Source organism: Armigeres subalbatus, chromosome 2 (assembly GCF_024139115.2).
Source record: "Armigeres subalbatus isolate Guangzhou_Male chromosome 2, GZ_Asu_2, whole genome shotgun sequence".
Classification (NCBI taxonomy): domain Eukaryota; kingdom Metazoa; phylum Arthropoda; class Insecta; order Diptera; family Culicidae; genus Armigeres; species Armigeres subalbatus.
In genome coordinates this window covers 191,254,645-191,271,591 of record NC_085140.1, presented here as the reverse complement: position 1 = coordinate 191,271,591, position 16,947 = coordinate 191,254,645, and the positions used below count along the sequence as shown (strand labels likewise).

Here is a 16,947-nt window from a genome sequence, read left to right as displayed (position 1 = left end):
TAATAATGTAATGTTATCACATATATGACACAAAAGATAACAAAACAAACAGATACAATTGGTGCAGTAATCTATGTTCAAAAAATGACTGAGATAAGAAGGTGAAATTGTCCCCTAGGGTATCTTTTCAAATATAGACATATTTGATATCAAATCATCAATGAAAGCTTGCGTGATGTATTTTGCACCATTATCCGATACATACACTGAATGCCGACTAATACACACCCCCTGTGGACGATTGGTTGGTACGCATGGAAAGTGAGCGTAAAGCGTTGTGTTTGTTTCCAATCTGCGCACATTCTCCTTATCGCATAACTAATCATCATTCGTCGCTACTAGAGGTGGCTACAGAGCGACTGACCCTGCTGTGTTGTCGTCGTCTTGAACGTAGTCGTGCGCCAGATAGAACGAGGAAACCATGTCGATCCGCAACCTGACAACTGCAGTTAATTTTTTAACTAAAAGGCTTAAGCCTCAGAAAAATGGGCTGATTGGCGCAGGATGTCGATCCATGTCTTACTACCCGATCGATGAGACAATTTTTGGACTCACCGAGGAACAACAGCAGGTATGGACCAGTCATTACTGGTAGTGACGTAGACCGGTGAATATATTAATTTAAATATATTTGTCTCCATATTTTGCAGTTACGTCAGACGGTGTTCAATTTCGCTCAGAAAGAATTGGCCCCCTTCGCTCAAGAGATTGATAAACAGAATGAGTTCAAGTGAGTATTTATTGTCATAATATGGCAACCAATAAACTACGCCTGCAATTCGACAGGGATCTTCGCAACTTTTGGAAGAAGATGGGTGATCTCGGGCTACTTGGTCCCACGGTGAAAACGGAATACGGAGGACTTGGTGGTACATACCTTGACCATTGTGTCATCAACGAGGAACTTTCGCGTGCCTCCGGGTCCATCGCTTTGTCATACGGCGCTCACTCGAACCTGTGCGTGAACCAAATTCACCGGAATGGAACCGAGGAGCAGAAGCAAAAGTATCTTCCAAAACTGTTGAACGGCGAACACATTGGAGCATTGGCAATGTCTGAACCTGGATCCGGTAGCGATGTGGTTTCAATGAAGACAAAAGCCGAAAAGAAGGGTGATTACTACGTGTTGAATGGGAACAAGTTCTGGATTACGAATGGTCCGGACGCTGACACTTACATTATCTACGCAAAAACTGACTTGAATTCTAAGCCGACCCATGGAATTTCGGCGTTTATCGTTGAACGCGACTTCCCAGGATTTACCCGAGGCCCCAAATTGGACAAGCTTGGTATTCGAGGAAGTGGGACTTGTGAACTAATCTTCGAAGACGTCAAGGTCCCGGCGAAAAATATGCTCGGTGCACTAAACAAGGGAGTGTATGTCCTAATGTCGGGATTGGATTACGAACGATTAGTGTTGGCTGCTGGTCCGGTTGGATTAATGCAAGCGGCCTGCGATGTAGCTTTTGAGTATGCTCACACCCGGAAACAGTTCAACACTCGCATCGGCGAGTTCCAGCTGCTTCAGGGTAAATTAGCGGACATGTATACGACCATGAATGCCTGCCGTGCCTATTTGTATTCGGTGGCCAGGTCTTGTGATATGGGAAAAGCAAACCCAAAGGATTGCGCCGGAGTCATCCTGTACTGTGCGGAAAAGGCGACCCAACTTGGTCTGGATGCGATTCAGATTTTGGGCGGAAACGGATACATTAACGAGTACCCAGCTGGACGTATCATGCGCGATGCTAAGTTGTATGAAATTGGTGCCGGAACTTCGGAAATTCGTCGAATGATCATTGGACGTGCCTTGAATAATGAATACAAGTAAACAGTGAGATATGACCGCAAAGAGGTTAAAAATTTGGATTCATACCTCAGATATTCTACGTATAACGTAGATTGTAACGAATGTGCATTTAATAAAGGCAGTGCTTTTATAGTTTGTAATATACTAAGGATGCAGGATGCAAATGTTAATAAACACAAAAATTTCATTATTTTACAACATTCGAATTAGTTTTCTTTAGCCTATCTAGCCTATCAAACGGTAAGCCCAGAATCACAATTCTTATGCTAAAATAAGTCTCTCCTGTCAAATTTTCAGCTAATTCGGATAAAATTTCGACGTGGCTCAAGTCGATTTAGTGTTTTTAGGCTATTTTCAATTTTGAAAAAAAAAAAACTTTCAAAAGATATAAACGTCGAAAACTATCGCAACTACGTCTATACACACCAAATTTCCATTTCATGTTTCAGCAATATGGTTTGCTGAACGCATTTCAGTAATTTATTTGTTTGCTGATTTTCAGCATTTTTCAAGCATATTGCTGAAGTGCAGTTAAACCAATTACTGAATACCAGCAAACAATTTCATTTTGACTGTCAATGATTATTTAATTCGACATTTTACTGAGAGCCAGCAAATATTTTTAATGTATACTGATAACCAGCAAGTTCAATTACTGAACACATATCAGCAATGAATCATTTGCTGGAAATCAGTAACTTGATCTTGCTGTCAACAAACGAAAATTTCGTGTCAGCCGCTTTTTACCAAGCGTTCCTGTTCGAGTAATATTTCGCATACTTTTAGTTTTCACACGTTTCGTGGTCAACAGAGAAGTTCAAGTTGAGAGAATCAACCAACAATATTTTCACAAAAAGGTAAAAATTTCTCCTGTAAATACATCATTTCATAACATTTTTTTGTTCTCTGCAGATAAGAAAATGGCGATGGATTTGGTAGTTTTAACCTCAATCACACTGCAAGTTATATCATGGGCCTGCTATACCTAGAATCCTCAACGATAACAATAGAGCTTGCTGACGTTTGATCATCTTTCTCTTGTACGCGCACAAAATGGATAGGATTTGTTTTCATCGGGAAACGCTTCGGAAGCGTTTCCCGATGAAAACAAATCCTATCCCCTCCGTGCGCGTGCAAGAGAAAAATGATTAACATCAGCAAGCCTTATATGTACAAATTATTATTATGTACAATAAATAAATACTATTATTTCAAATTAAGAGCGTTTATCACATTCTTTTAATTATGAAACAAACATAATTTTATTAATAACAATATTTATTAAATGCTGGAAATACAGCAAAACTTTTTTGTCGACATAATGCTGGTTAACCAGCAATGTCGTTTTACTGATTATCAGCAAATGAGCTGTCATCCGTTTGAAAATAAGGTTTGCTGATTATATCCAGCATTTTATTTCGCTGGTTTTATTGCTGGATTTACAGCACACAAAAAACCAGCAAAAAAATGCTGGTTTTCAGCGAATAAAAATTAGTGTGTACGGAAGCTTTTGGTGTGCTCTACAAGTCTTGTGAACATTGCGATTCGTTCCGTCCACGTTTTGTCCATGTTAAAGTGATTTTCAAGCTTTTAAGTGCATAAAAATACTGTTTCCCCCAAAAGTCGTTGTTATACAAAATTCCTGAATTTATGACAAATGATTGCTAATTTATTATATTATTATTCCTCTTTTTTCCCTGAAAGTTTAAGTAATATAATTGCCAATGTGCGATTTACCGTTAAATTCTTAAAAATCAGAAGCTTAACATTTGTCATAAATTTGCACGCTGAGATTTCTCCAAACAAGTTGGTGTGTATTTTAATTATGATAAAACTTAAATATTACCTTTGGTACCATACTCTCTCAGGCAATCATTTCACTCCAAAAACGAACTTCTTATAGAAGACTCAGAATCCCATAGTGTTATATACCAATGAACTGAGCAAATGTCTGTCTGTCCGTATGTGTGTGTGTGTTTTTTTTTCTTCCTAAGTAACGGAAGGGGAATCTGCTCAACAGATATCCTGGGTTGTCCAGGAAGTGCGGGGTTAGGCGCCACCTCCAAAAGCAAACGAGGGAGGCAGGGCTGCATCCCCGACCCGCTAAACCGTTTCCATTACCGCCAAGCCCATAGTCCATTCGGTACAACCAGAAAGTAATGCTTCAAAGGGGGGCCAGTGCACAACGCACCTTCGAGGTTAGCTGCGTGTCCTTGCAGCACCAAACATCATGACTCGCTTTTTTAGAAGAACACCATGGCAGAGGCGTCGCGTGATCAATTCTTCATGTGCACTATTTTAATATTTCGAGAAAAACACATAAAAGGGACCTGAAATGATAAACAAATAATACGCGCTTCTACGTTTCTCAATATGTTTGCTTATTTTGTTGCGTCTAACTGGTTCTTAGCTACTTCTTATTTTAGTTTTGACTACCTATACATCGCCGATTGCGGTTAGAGCAGATGATCCACACATACAAAATAATGCGTGTATGATGCATGACAAAACGTTCTCGGCTGAAGGTTCCGTGTTGATACAACATGTGGTGTCGGTTCGGTATCGTAGAGAAAAATATAACGTGTCCCCATCGCAGCATTTGGTTGCCTCACATCACATGCCACATATAAATAAAAAAAACCCAGATTAATCCACCTAGCGGCGATGATGCCTTTCTCGTGCATCGTAAAATGTACTGAAAAAAACACATAGGAAAGGTCAAAAAAGCACTTTAGGGGGATAGATCGCATATTTTCTATCATTTTGCATGTTTTTGCATTAATTACTATGCATTTCCACCATTTTTGAAAAAAACATTTTTTTCGATTTTGAAATTTTTTTCAAGGGGACCCTTGGGAAAAAACAATGATTTTCAATAATTCCGAAATGCAATGTCCGATCAGGCCAATTTTCAATAGCAAACAATGGGACCGCATTCCCCGTCGAATGCAACTTGTTGCGAGTAAATCGGGTAATGCTAAGTTCCAAAAAGTGTGTCTACAAATTTTGTACACATACACACATACACACACACACACATACATACATACACACAAACAGACATCACCTCAATTCGTCGAGCTGAGTCGATTGGTATATAACACTATGGGTCTCCGAGCCTTCTATCAAAAGTTTGGTTTTGGAGTGAAATTATAGCCTTTACGTATACTTAGTATACGAGAAAGGCAAAAAACATGCCTATTTTCCGTTTATGTATCTAAAAGTCAAATTTGCATGAAACATCTTCAAATGCACATAATTCAAATACATGCTTGGATTAGAATAGACAAGAAATCTGTTTAGAGTAAATGTTGGGGATAAAATTGCAACATGTGCAGTGCACAGGTTGCACATGCGGACGCGACGCCTCTGCACCATGGTATCGTGCCAGCGCATTGCCGGCTTTCCAGGTGGCCTTACCACGCCCTATGTCCTCGGAAGGTGGGAAGGGTCGACTTCGCGCCTGCTTCCCTCTGCACGACTGGTATCAAGAATGATGATGCCGCGTACACCCCAAATTGACCTCTCTGCGATAGGGTCTATTCGCCAACACACAGAGGGACTTGCCGACGCGGTGCCTACGCCTGCCCCAGCCTTGACGAGGACCCCTTTCCGTCCTCGGGCTCGAAACCCGCCCGATTGACCGACGCCGCGAAAGCGACGATACCATGTTGTTCTTCGCGCGGCCACTTGTTCGATAAAAAGATCGAGTTCGACCACAGGGCACCAGTATGACCCATGAAGTCGACTCCGAACCCCTGGACCACCTCTTATTTGCGCCTGAACTAGCCATCTTTGAGTCCACGCGCCACCTTCTGTGTAGCTCCGAGACGATTTGGGCGATAGCCGATAAAACGGCGTTCCAGTCAACTTCATTTTTACACATCCTCCGAACTAGGTTGTCCGGGGTAGTGTCCAGACCACATGTGGCAAGCATGTGGTCACGCATTGCGCGAAAACGTGGGCACACGAACAACACGTGTTCCGCCGTTTCCTCTAAACCTGCGCACACCAAACACTCGGGCGAGGCCAAGCAAGCCAGCTGCGTTACCTGCACTGTGATTTTGCAGCACGCTTAAACGCCGGGCACATCGAACCCCCCATGGGGTGCTTGCTGTTCACAGCTTTGCTGGAACAAATCAAACAATTGGGAGGGTTCGTGCAGCATTGTGCCTTATGTCCCTCCAATCCGCAGCGTCGGCAGAGATTGCTTCTGTCAGGGCCTTTGCAGTCCCATTGCTTGTGCCCCGGTTCCAGGCACTTGAAGCAAACTTCGGGTTGCTCGTATATGCTTACAGGGCACAGCGACCATCCCACCTTGACGCTCCCTAACTTGACTACCTTGGAGGCGTCTGCTGCAGATAGCTGAACCAATGCTACCTGTGTCCCTGTGTTTCCTCTAAACCTGCGCACACCGGACACTCGGGCGAGGCTGGGCTGATTACAACCAAATTTTGTGAAAGACGGCTTCAGCATGTGTTATTCACACTGCGTGAATTTCATTAAGAAACTTCCAGTAGTTTCGAAAATACAGCCGAAGGAACAGGACGTGTGAAAATAAATCTTGCGCATTCACCTCCATATTCCACATCTTATAAAAAGATGTTAGTAGGGTATCCAATCATGGTTTGAACTAGTGAAAAGCGTATCATGGTTTGAACCATTTTGAAATCAGTAGAAATTACCATCTCATTGGCAGGAAATGAACCTAAAACAGTATGAAAGGCATATTAAGGTATACAGGAAGTGATAGAGTTTATTTAAACATTCGTACATATTGTTTAAGTAATAAAATGGAGCGATTTAAAAACGTCCTGAATTTGCGCTAAATCCCCCCCACCAGTGGCATAATTTCAAAAAGGTCGTAAAGGATGCATTTTATGACACAGGAGTGAGATCAATATATCAAAAGAACGCTATTTTTATCTCTAATCGATTGACATCATCATATAATTAAAAAACAGTTTTAAATAGTTAAAATAGTAACATTTATACAAGGTAAAAACTGATCATGGTTTGAACTAAATTCGTACCATGGTTTGAACTTGTAAATGCAGTCATGTTCTGCCGCTGTCCGCTAGGAGCGCTGCATGCGCCTAACTGGAGCATTTTGTTTACATTTCCAATATGAAAAAATCGCAATTTTCATATCGATAATTTAGACGATTTTCACACGTTTCGAGTTACTAATCTAATGCGAGAAGATGAATAGTAAAACAAATTAGCTTTTCTATAGATTTCCTCAGTGTTTCATGCATGTGTTTAGTATTATATTTAGGAGCTGCTGCAGTAGTTCAAACCATAACGAATTTAGTTCAAACCATGGTACGAATCAAAGATATGTAATTATTAAGTTTGTTCAATGAAACTAAGCATAAATATGGACACCCAGGATGTTTTTAGAAAGATAATGAACTAAGCTTCCATATAAACTAGAAATCGCGGCTGTAACTTGCCCCTTTAATGAAATAAATCAACTTTGTTTTGACGGCTCATCTGAAACCCGCAATTTAGTTCAAACCATGATTGGATACCCTAATACAATTTTTTGCCTTTGACCCCGATATCACCAGAATTGCGGCAGATTGAAAGATACTGGTCTGGAATGAAAACACGAGCTTCGGAAGCCTCCAAAATTGATTATTACGGAACATAAAATGTTAATTTGGCCTTTCGCGTCAACATTTCGTATTGGTTTCTAACTCCAACGTTAACAATTTCGTTTATCCGACTAATACAGGTAAACTTTAAAAAAAAACTTTCTGTTTTGTCGCTTATATAGTAAACAACCAAAATCAAAAAAATAAGAAAAGCGCTGAAATCTAATTTTGGACTGATATTTGTCAGATTTTGAGAGAGCATCAATCTCATTGTTCAGGCCGGTTCACACTGCAGCACTTTTTTGATTTTTTGTTTTCAATTTTTGTAATAGTTAGAAGCGTCAAAAAATATGGTTTCTTTGGGAAAGTTGACTTTAATTAAGTTAAATAATCGACTGCGACAATAAAATTAGTTAATTTTTTTGTTGGGATAGATTGCAGGATGAAAAATGTTAGTCAGGGACATGTACAAAATCTTATGAGTTCATTTAAGAAAAAAGTTTCAGCATTTGGATGTATTTAAGAATTACAGTGAAGTGATACATAGTCAAAGCTTCTATATTGTAATTCAGTCCCTGAAAATTTCATGACAATCGGTTGATAGACTAATTTTTGGCGAGTAGTTCAAAGTGGTGCAATTTGATTCCGTACACCCTTTAATCAATATTAGGTGATTTTAATTGAATATAATTCGGATTTCTAGCAATTACATGATACTATTACTCGTTAACTACTAGTTCTGTTTTGAATCGTATTGAAAATAAGGCAATTTCAATCATTTCAAATAGGACGATTTTGTAAAAGTTAATTTTTCACTACTCTTGGGAAGGTAGCGGGGCAGACTGGACACCCCCATGGGGCAGTATGGACACCCTTATAAAATATGAAGAAAATTATCTTACTCGTGATTATATGCCATGGAATCCTATTTTATGGATCATCCAACAAAAATATTACTCAATTGTTCATCTTCCTGTCATGTTTTTGTATGAGACACCTAAAATTGTGTGTGGATCATCAACATCCGAAAACCTATTTCCCTCTTCTTAAGCGAGGTCATATATGGTCGTTTTCTATTTTAATTCCATGGTGAATAGAAGAAGATTGATTACATAAAACAAAAGTTTGACACTTTTAGCCGGCCTCATACATGTATGTCGAACTTTTTGTATGAAGCATATGATTTTTTTATATGGATCCTCACATTTATTGCAAGACCCCTTCCCAATCGTCTCTCCTCTAAGCATTGCATAATCTATGCATGCTCTTATCCACCCTACTGGCATCGGCAATCCTTCCAATAGGTTGTACCGATCAACTTGCCAACGAGTAAGGTATACCGTGGACCCCCGATAATTTGAACGGTACCTCATTCAAATTAACGGGGTTCATTTTTAATTTGAACTTCTGGTTACTCTATATGCATCAGAAAAACTGGTTTCTGGCTGCTCTCTTTGCTGGTTTGTTTTGATTCTGCGTTCCATTTCACGATGTTCCATTTTTCTTCTCTCGATTCCACGTGGTAAATGACGTTTGAACCATTTTTAATTTGAACGATGTTCAAACCAACGGGGTTCAAATTAAAAAGTGTTCAGATTAAAAACGGTCATATTACCGGGGGTCCACGGTATATGTCATGTACTGGAACTTTTGTAGCGATTTATAATTCCGCACCATGAAAATAACACGATATGAAAGCCTAGTTCGATGAGTTTAAGGTTATGTTTTTAATTTTTAAGGTGTCAGTTCTACCCCAATATAGAGTGTTCAGTTTGCCCCAACAGGTGAACATATTTAGAAACTGTTGGAAATTTTGTAAAAATGGAGGAAACTTGTCACAAATGCATACCAGAGCACTGTAAATAACAGAATTTTGCTATGGGATGACCAATAATTGAGAAATCATCTTCTATGGTAAAGTAAAGCTTATTTTATGGGAGGTGAAACTTATAATTTTTAATCATTAGGAAGACATTCTAACTTTTTTGTCAAATTTATGCGCTAAGAAAATAAAACAATGATGTCTACGCTATAAATTAGTTGTTTATGAAAGGATTATAGAGTTCGCTGCATTGAAAGTAGAAAAATGATTGAATTTACTAGAATATTGAGGGTGTCCAATCTGCCCCGGGTGTTCATAATGCCCCCTGGTCCCCTATTACTTAGAATTTTTGAAAATACACTCGCAAATAATTCAGCATTTCAACTAATCTTCCGGGTTGAATTGTTGAATAATCCACGATAAAGGCACAATCACTGCTATGTGGATTAATCTGTTAATCTATGCTCTGATACTGTAGCATCACACGATTAGCGAATGATATTTGTTTTGATCTTGCCCTTTAAAAAAGGTCATACGGTTTTCGATTTTTTTTTATTGCTGTTGACTGATTTGCAACTTGTTGCAAGCAAATCAGTCAATATAATAACTAGACATACCCAAATAACAAAAATATGAATTAAACTCATTATTTCAATAAATTATGTCTAAAAAATTATAAAAACTGCATAGAAGCGTCATTTAAAATAAGTAAGAGGACAACTAAAACGATATTGAATGATATGTCAACAAAATAAAGGTGCCCATAACCGAACCAATAAGACGATGCCCACCAGTGCGTAAATAAAGCCAAACTAGCAACCTCTATCATGACGCGAACGCGCACCGGTCGTTGGTAAACGGGTTTGGGAAATGTAAACGCAACCTTCGGTGAATAGCGAGTTGGCAAATTTGGCGACCCGCTCCAACCGTTGCCAAACCATCACACGGAAATATAAAGTAACCCATAAATAAAAAATCTGCCGTCTGCTGAAAAATTGTTCGGGTATTAATCATCAAAACCATTGTGATGGAGGTCAGTTTAGTTTGGATTTCAACTGATTGGCGGCGCTAGCGCATATGAAATAACCTGATAGGTTAGATATCTCGAAATCTGGAATTTTTAGAATATTGGCGTCTTCTACAAAATTATTCGGATGACTAAAACCATCATGACGAAAGCAAGTTTAGTTAATAATACAATTGCTTGGCGGCGCTAGTGTATTGGAAATAACCTGATAGGTCAGGTATCTCAAAATATGTAATTTTTAGAATATTGCCGCCTTCTACAAAGTTGTTCGGGTGGTCAAAACCATTATGACCAACGCAGGTTTAGATTAAGATATAACCGCTTGGTGTATAAGAAATAACCTGCTAGGTTAGATATTTCGAAAACTGATTTTTTTTTAATATTGCCGTATTCCACAAAGTTGTTCGGATGGTGAAAACCGTCATGATGCTAGCAAGTTTAGTTCTAAATACAATCGCTTAGCGGCGCTAGTGTATAAAAAATAAACTGATAGGTTAAATATCTCAAAATCTGGAATTTTCAGAATATTGCCGTATTCTACAAAGTAACTTGCCATAAGACGAGTTCGTACAATTCCATTTAATTCCACCACTTGGTTGTACCTTTGACAGATACTACAGTAAGACCATCTTCAGTGTCTCGTACTTGACTCGATTCGACTCAACTCGAGCGCCAACGAGTATTGCGGTTTCAAACTAAACTTCTGGTTTTGACTCCCCTTTAAAAATTTAACATAATAATCAACCTAACAGATAATTCGGATAACTGTGTAGAAGATGGCCACTGTCTAACTCTAACGGATTTAGAAATATTGAACCTAACAGGTTATTTCTCATATACTAGCGCCGCTATGCGTATGAATTCCAAACTAAACTAGTCTCCATCATAAATGTTATGGTTACACGAACAACGTTGTAGAAGACAAAATCTTTCTAAGTCTTATAGATCTCGAGATATCCACCTCACTAAATTATTGCATATAAGCTAGCGCCACCTAGCAGATGTGTGTCTAGCTAATCTGATAATCACAAAATGTATTACGCACATATTTATATTACAAAAGTTGGAACGCGTTCTGAAATATCTGAAAATAAATAATATTTTTTTCCTGATTTTATTTATTTCCGTGTTTGCCCCAATAGCAACCGGATATTCACCACCGGTGCGAAGCATGATTGCACTTCAACAACCTTGATAGAAACAACCGGTACGAGAAAAAGTGCATAAATAAAATATGAACGCATTTCGTTCCTATACTAGACACTCATTTGGATACACATCGGTGGGGATCGTCTAAAGGTATACATATAAGGTGATTATAGAATGAAGCCCGTGGTGAATTTCAAATTCACCACACGTTTATCTACATACATTTCCAAAACCCCAAATCTGGCTTAATAGTTTTCGTACAGTGCCGAAAATCAAATTATGATTGTTCAGCATAACTAAGCAAACGATCTACCATTATTTCAGCCCCATACGCCTTATGTTTCTTTCATCTCGTGCTCTTGAAAAAAATGAATGAATATGTGTTTTAATTAGTTTTCAACAAATTGTCACCTATATGGATTCGCATTATGCGTTTTTTACAATGTGCTTTGTGTATGTTACCTATATGGATTCGCATTATGCGTTTTTTCACAGTGTACTCTGTGCCTCTTCCTTGACGTTAGGCTTCGGCTACTCTTGTTCAATCTCAACGTGAGGTTAAATAAGAGTGGGGTTATGAATAAGTGTTTTACTTAGTTTTCAACAAATTGTCACCTATATGGATTCGCATTATGCGTTTTTCACAGTGTACTCTGTGTCTCGTCTTTGACGTTCGGCTTTGGCTACTCTTGTTCATCCTCAACGTGAGTGTGGGGTTATGAATATGTGTTCTACTTAGTTTTTCAACAAACTTCCACCTATATGGATTCGCATTATGCATTTTTTTTTACAATGTACTTTGTGTTTGTCACCTATATGGATTCGCATTATGCGCTTTTCACAGTGTACTCTGTGTTTCGTCTTTGACGTTCGGCTTCAGCTACTTTTGTTTAATCTCAACTTGAGGTTGAATAAGGGTGGGATTATGAATATGTTTTTTACTTAGTTTTTCAACAAATTTTCACCTATATGGATTCGCATTATGCGTTTTTTTACAACGTACTTTGTATTTGTCACCTATATGGATTCGTATTATGCGTTTTTCAAAGTGTAATCTGTGTTTCGTCTTTGATGTTTGGCTTCAGCTACTCTTGTTTAATCTCAACTTGAGGTTGATTAAGGATGGGGTTATGAAAATGTTTTTTTTTTACTTAGTTTTTTTTTTCAACAAATTGTCACCTGTATGGATTCGCATTTTGCGTCTTTTTTTACAATGTACTTTGTGTATGTTACCTTTATGGATTCGCATTATGCGTTTTTCACAGTGTACTCTGTGTCTCGTCCTTGACGTTCGGCTTCGGTTACTCTTGTTCAATCTCAACGTGAGGTTCAATAAGAATGGGGTTATAAATATGTGTTTTCAACAAATTGTCACCTATATGGATTCGCATTATGCGTTTTCTTACAATGTACTTTGTGTATGTTACCTATATGGATTCGCATTATGCGTTTTTCACAGTGTACTCTGTGTTTCGCACTTGACGTTCGGGTTCGGCTACTCTTGTTCTATCTCAACGTTAGGTTCAATAAGAATGGGTTATGAATATGTGTTTTACTTAGTTTTCAGCAAATTGCCACCTATATGGATTCGCATTATGCGATTTTTACAATATATTTTGTGATTGTCACCTATATGGATTCGCATTATGCGTTTTTTACAGTGTACTCTGTGTTTCGTCTTTGACGTTCGTCCATTGTTACGTCCTCTGTGTTTTTGTGACCTCTCTTTAGTCCCTAGCTGAATGCGTGTGAGTCCACATAATTGGCTTTCCTATAAACGGTTCCATTCTCCTTTCCAACTTCACTTCCTCTTCCTTTCCCCTTTCACTTCCTTTTCCGTCAGGTAAATGATGAGAAAGGCCGGTGAAGGCGATGGCACAAATCTCCCAAATTGAGGGGACGTGCCTCCTGAGCCGACGTTCTGATACCTGATACCTGATAGCGCCACCTAGCAGATGTGTGTCTAGCTAATCTGATAATCACAAAATGTATTACGCACATATTTATATTACAAAAGTTGGAACGCGTTCTGAAATATCTGAAAATAAATAATATTTTTTTCCTGATTTTATTTATTTCCGTGTTTGCCCCAATAGCAACCGGATATTCACCACCGGTGCGAAGCATGATTGCACTTCAACAACCTTGATAGAAACAACCGGTACGAGAAAAAGTGCATAAATAAAATATGAACGCATTTCGTTCCTATACTAGACACTCATTTGGATACACATCGGTGGGGATCGTCTAAAGGTATACATATAAGGTGATTATAGAATGAAGCCCATGGTGAATTTCAAATTCACCACACGTTTATCTACATACATTTCCAAAACCCCAAATCTGGCGTAATAGTTTTCGTACAGTGCCGAAAATCAAATTATGATTGTTCAGCATAACTAAGCAAACGATCTACCATTATTTCAGCCCCATACGCCTTATGTTTCTTTCATCTCGTGCTCTTGAAAAAAATGTTGGAAAAGCACGTGGTTTACAAAATGGCCGATTTCTGACTTCATTCTATAATCACCATAAACCGTGTTATTTTTCCTATCTTTTGTCTCTTTCTAGCATTATCACCTCATAGCTTTGGAGCGGCGTATTTCGGTTTTTAGTTGTTCGATGTAAATTAAGCATTCAATGATGAAAATAATGACGATTTGATGATTGTTTGTGCTTCCCGTATTCCCTTAACTGCAATGCTTTTTAACTGCAATTCGATAGTTGCAACAGTTTTGCAGTTCCGGAGACGAGCCAGCCTCGGGCTGAAAGTCTCCATAATAAAGACATAAAAAAAAGTTTTGCAGTTATCGGACCGCAAACTCAATGACAGCTGCACACTCAGATGCACTTTTATTGCATATGACGTCGATTGACAAATAATATTACGTCTGTTAAAATATTACGTAACGCAATAGGGGGTGGGGGGTTATTTGATTTTTGTTACGCTTTGTTAACAAGTTAATTGCATTGTTTTAACAAGTTATTTGCATAAAGAAAAAATAATATTTTTTCTCAAAAAATGTTCTTTATCTTTAAAAAGCATGAAATATACAATAGATAATAATTTATTTCACCGTCCTTCAAATTCTACCAAAATTTTTATTTTTTATTTTTTTTATTTTATTGATGTATAAGGGGGCCAGGGGTCAAGTCACCGATGTGAATTTGGAATTCATATCGTCCATGATATGATACACCAGGGACTTAAGGATAAGGCTTCACAATATCTTTACCCATTAGGGGTTTAAAGTTTTGCGGGATAAACTCATAGTATATCGCTGGGCCCTCCTTAGCCGTGCGGTAAGACGCGCGGCCACAAAGCAAGACCATGCTGAGGGTGGCTGGGTTCGATTCCCGGTGCCGGTCTAGGCAATTTTCGGATTGGAAATTGTCTCGACTTCCCTGGGCATAAAAGTATCATCGTGCTAGCCTCATGATATACGAATGCAAAAATGGTAACCTGGCTTAGAAACCTCGCAGTTAACAACTGTGGAAGTGCTAAATGAACACTAAGCTGCGAGGCGGCTCTGTCCCAGTGTGGGGATGTAATGCCAATAAGAAGAAGAAGAATATCACTGCCTAAGGAGTTGGGGCAGGTTGGGGATAGTTTTATGATGAATACTTAAGCTGTGGAGAAATGTCAGTTATTATATATGATTAGATGTTTTACATTTAGTTCTAATTAAAATCATTGGCGTTTGGGTCATGTTTCCATCAAGCAACAGAAGCTCGAAAAGTACGTTAAAAAATTAATTAGTTAATCATCAATCGCACGTGTTTCAGTCTAAATATAACGATATTGATGATGAAGTAGGAAACTCTAATGAAAACGCATTTTAACTAAAATGTTGCATTAGATTTTAAAGATTATTTAGTGAAAGCCTCTAACTGCGGGCCGCACTTTAGAACCGTTCACCAAGCAATCATCAAAAATTCTCTACTGACAATTTTAATCACTACATATTCTAAACTTCATTTCGAGAAAGCCCCGAATACTATCATTGTGGGCTACGATAGTCCTCGACAGCATCGGAATTGCCTCCAAACAAGATTCGACAGTTCATGAGCTTCAATTTGATGATGGGCTTAGGAAGCCTTATGATTGATCTCCACGTCTATGTTTCTATTGTCAATCCTTTCGTATCCTCAGTCATAATTATGTCAAATGTTTAGTACGGTGTCATATCGTCTTACAATGTTTAATTATACTATCATTTTGTCTGTCTTAGTTATTACATGTTTCCTACGTTATTCAGTTTAAATCTATGCTAGTTGTAGATTATGTTGCGTATAGCTGTCAGTAAATTGCCTCCATTTGTTTATCACTAAAGGTCAGCTTTGCTTAGACGAAAAACCTAGTTAAAGCGTTATGCGAAGATGAAGAAATGGTCCCTAAGTTGTCTAATTGTCCTAAAGCCTTAAAAGCAAGCGTAACTATAATTGTGTGGGTCGTGGTCAGAGCTATAGATTCACTTTTCGGTGGCAAAGTAAGGCTTCATCACGCCTATTCCCTATCTATTAGTAAAAATTATCGAGAATGAAGCCATTATAAGATTGTTTGCATACCATCGTTATAATTTGTGGTATTTTTAATTATGGTTCTTCAAAGTGAGCCATAACAAAAAAAAGGCGCCACGTTCCTAGTTTTGATAAAACTTCTACTCAGTGAATCCAACAGTCAATTCCCTATTACCGTCGATAAAATTGATCACACTCAATAAAAATAAGTACCTATCTAGCTAGAATTAAGCGCGGCTACGACTCATCATAATCAGGGAACGCTTCCAAAAAGTATTGCTGAAAAGAGATCTACCACCATTAGAGTAAAATCAGCAGTGATTCAAATCGTTCGGGGCTGTCAGTTTGAATATGAATCTGAATCATGCACTTTCCCAGCACTTTCCCAGTTCACTCTTAGAGTGAAATCAGTAGTGATTCAGTTTGGTTGCAAATTTTCGAATACTATTCTAGTTTGAATATGAGCCAAAATAGAACAAACTCACAGGCTTCCCCAGCAGTGTTCTATTCATGTTTGATTGTTTTTCCATTAAATGAAATGATTATGTTGCTGTTGAGGAAGGCGCGGTAAATGCAAAGTGGATTGATCCGTACATAAAATGATGCATTCATGCACCAAAACAATTGAAAAATATTTGAATCTCGTGATTCAGTCGTGGTGGTATAACAGTTTTAAGCTTTTGAATCTCGACTGTTATAAAAAATGAATCTTGAGCCACTGCTGGGAAAGTGCATGATTCAGATTCATATTCAAACTGACAGCCCCGAACGATTTGAATCACTGCTGATTTTACTCTTATAAGGGTAAAATTAGCAGTGATTCAAATCGTTCGGGGCTGTCAGTTTGAATATGAATCTGAAACATTCATTTTCCCAGCAGCTGTTCTAGATTCATTTTTTATACCAGTCAAACGTCAAAAAAATAAAACTGGTATAACGCTCCGTTCTATTTTCTGCAGATTTGAACCACGATTGAATCACGAGATTCAAATATTTTCCAATTGTTTTGGTGTATGAA

At 38.3% G+C, this 16,947-nt stretch overlaps 2 protein-coding genes across 5 annotated transcripts in view; one reads left to right on the top strand and one right to left on the bottom strand.

Moving 5' to 3' along the window:
- Positions 1-16,947, bottom strand: part of LOC134211421 (peroxisomal targeting signal 2 receptor) — a 358,938-nt gene that overhangs the window by 337,791 nt on the left and 4,200 nt on the right. The window lies entirely within an intron of this gene.
- On the top strand, positions 327-2,010 carry LOC134215661 (isovaleryl-CoA dehydrogenase, mitochondrial). Its single transcript, XM_062694797.1, has 3 exons — positions 327-571; positions 651-730; positions 787-2,010. Exons 1-3 carry the CDS (start codon positions 422-424, stop codon positions 1,829-1,831), a joined length of 1,275 nt encoding a protein of 424 aa, XP_062550781.1. The 5' UTR covers positions 327-421; the 3' UTR covers positions 1,832-2,010.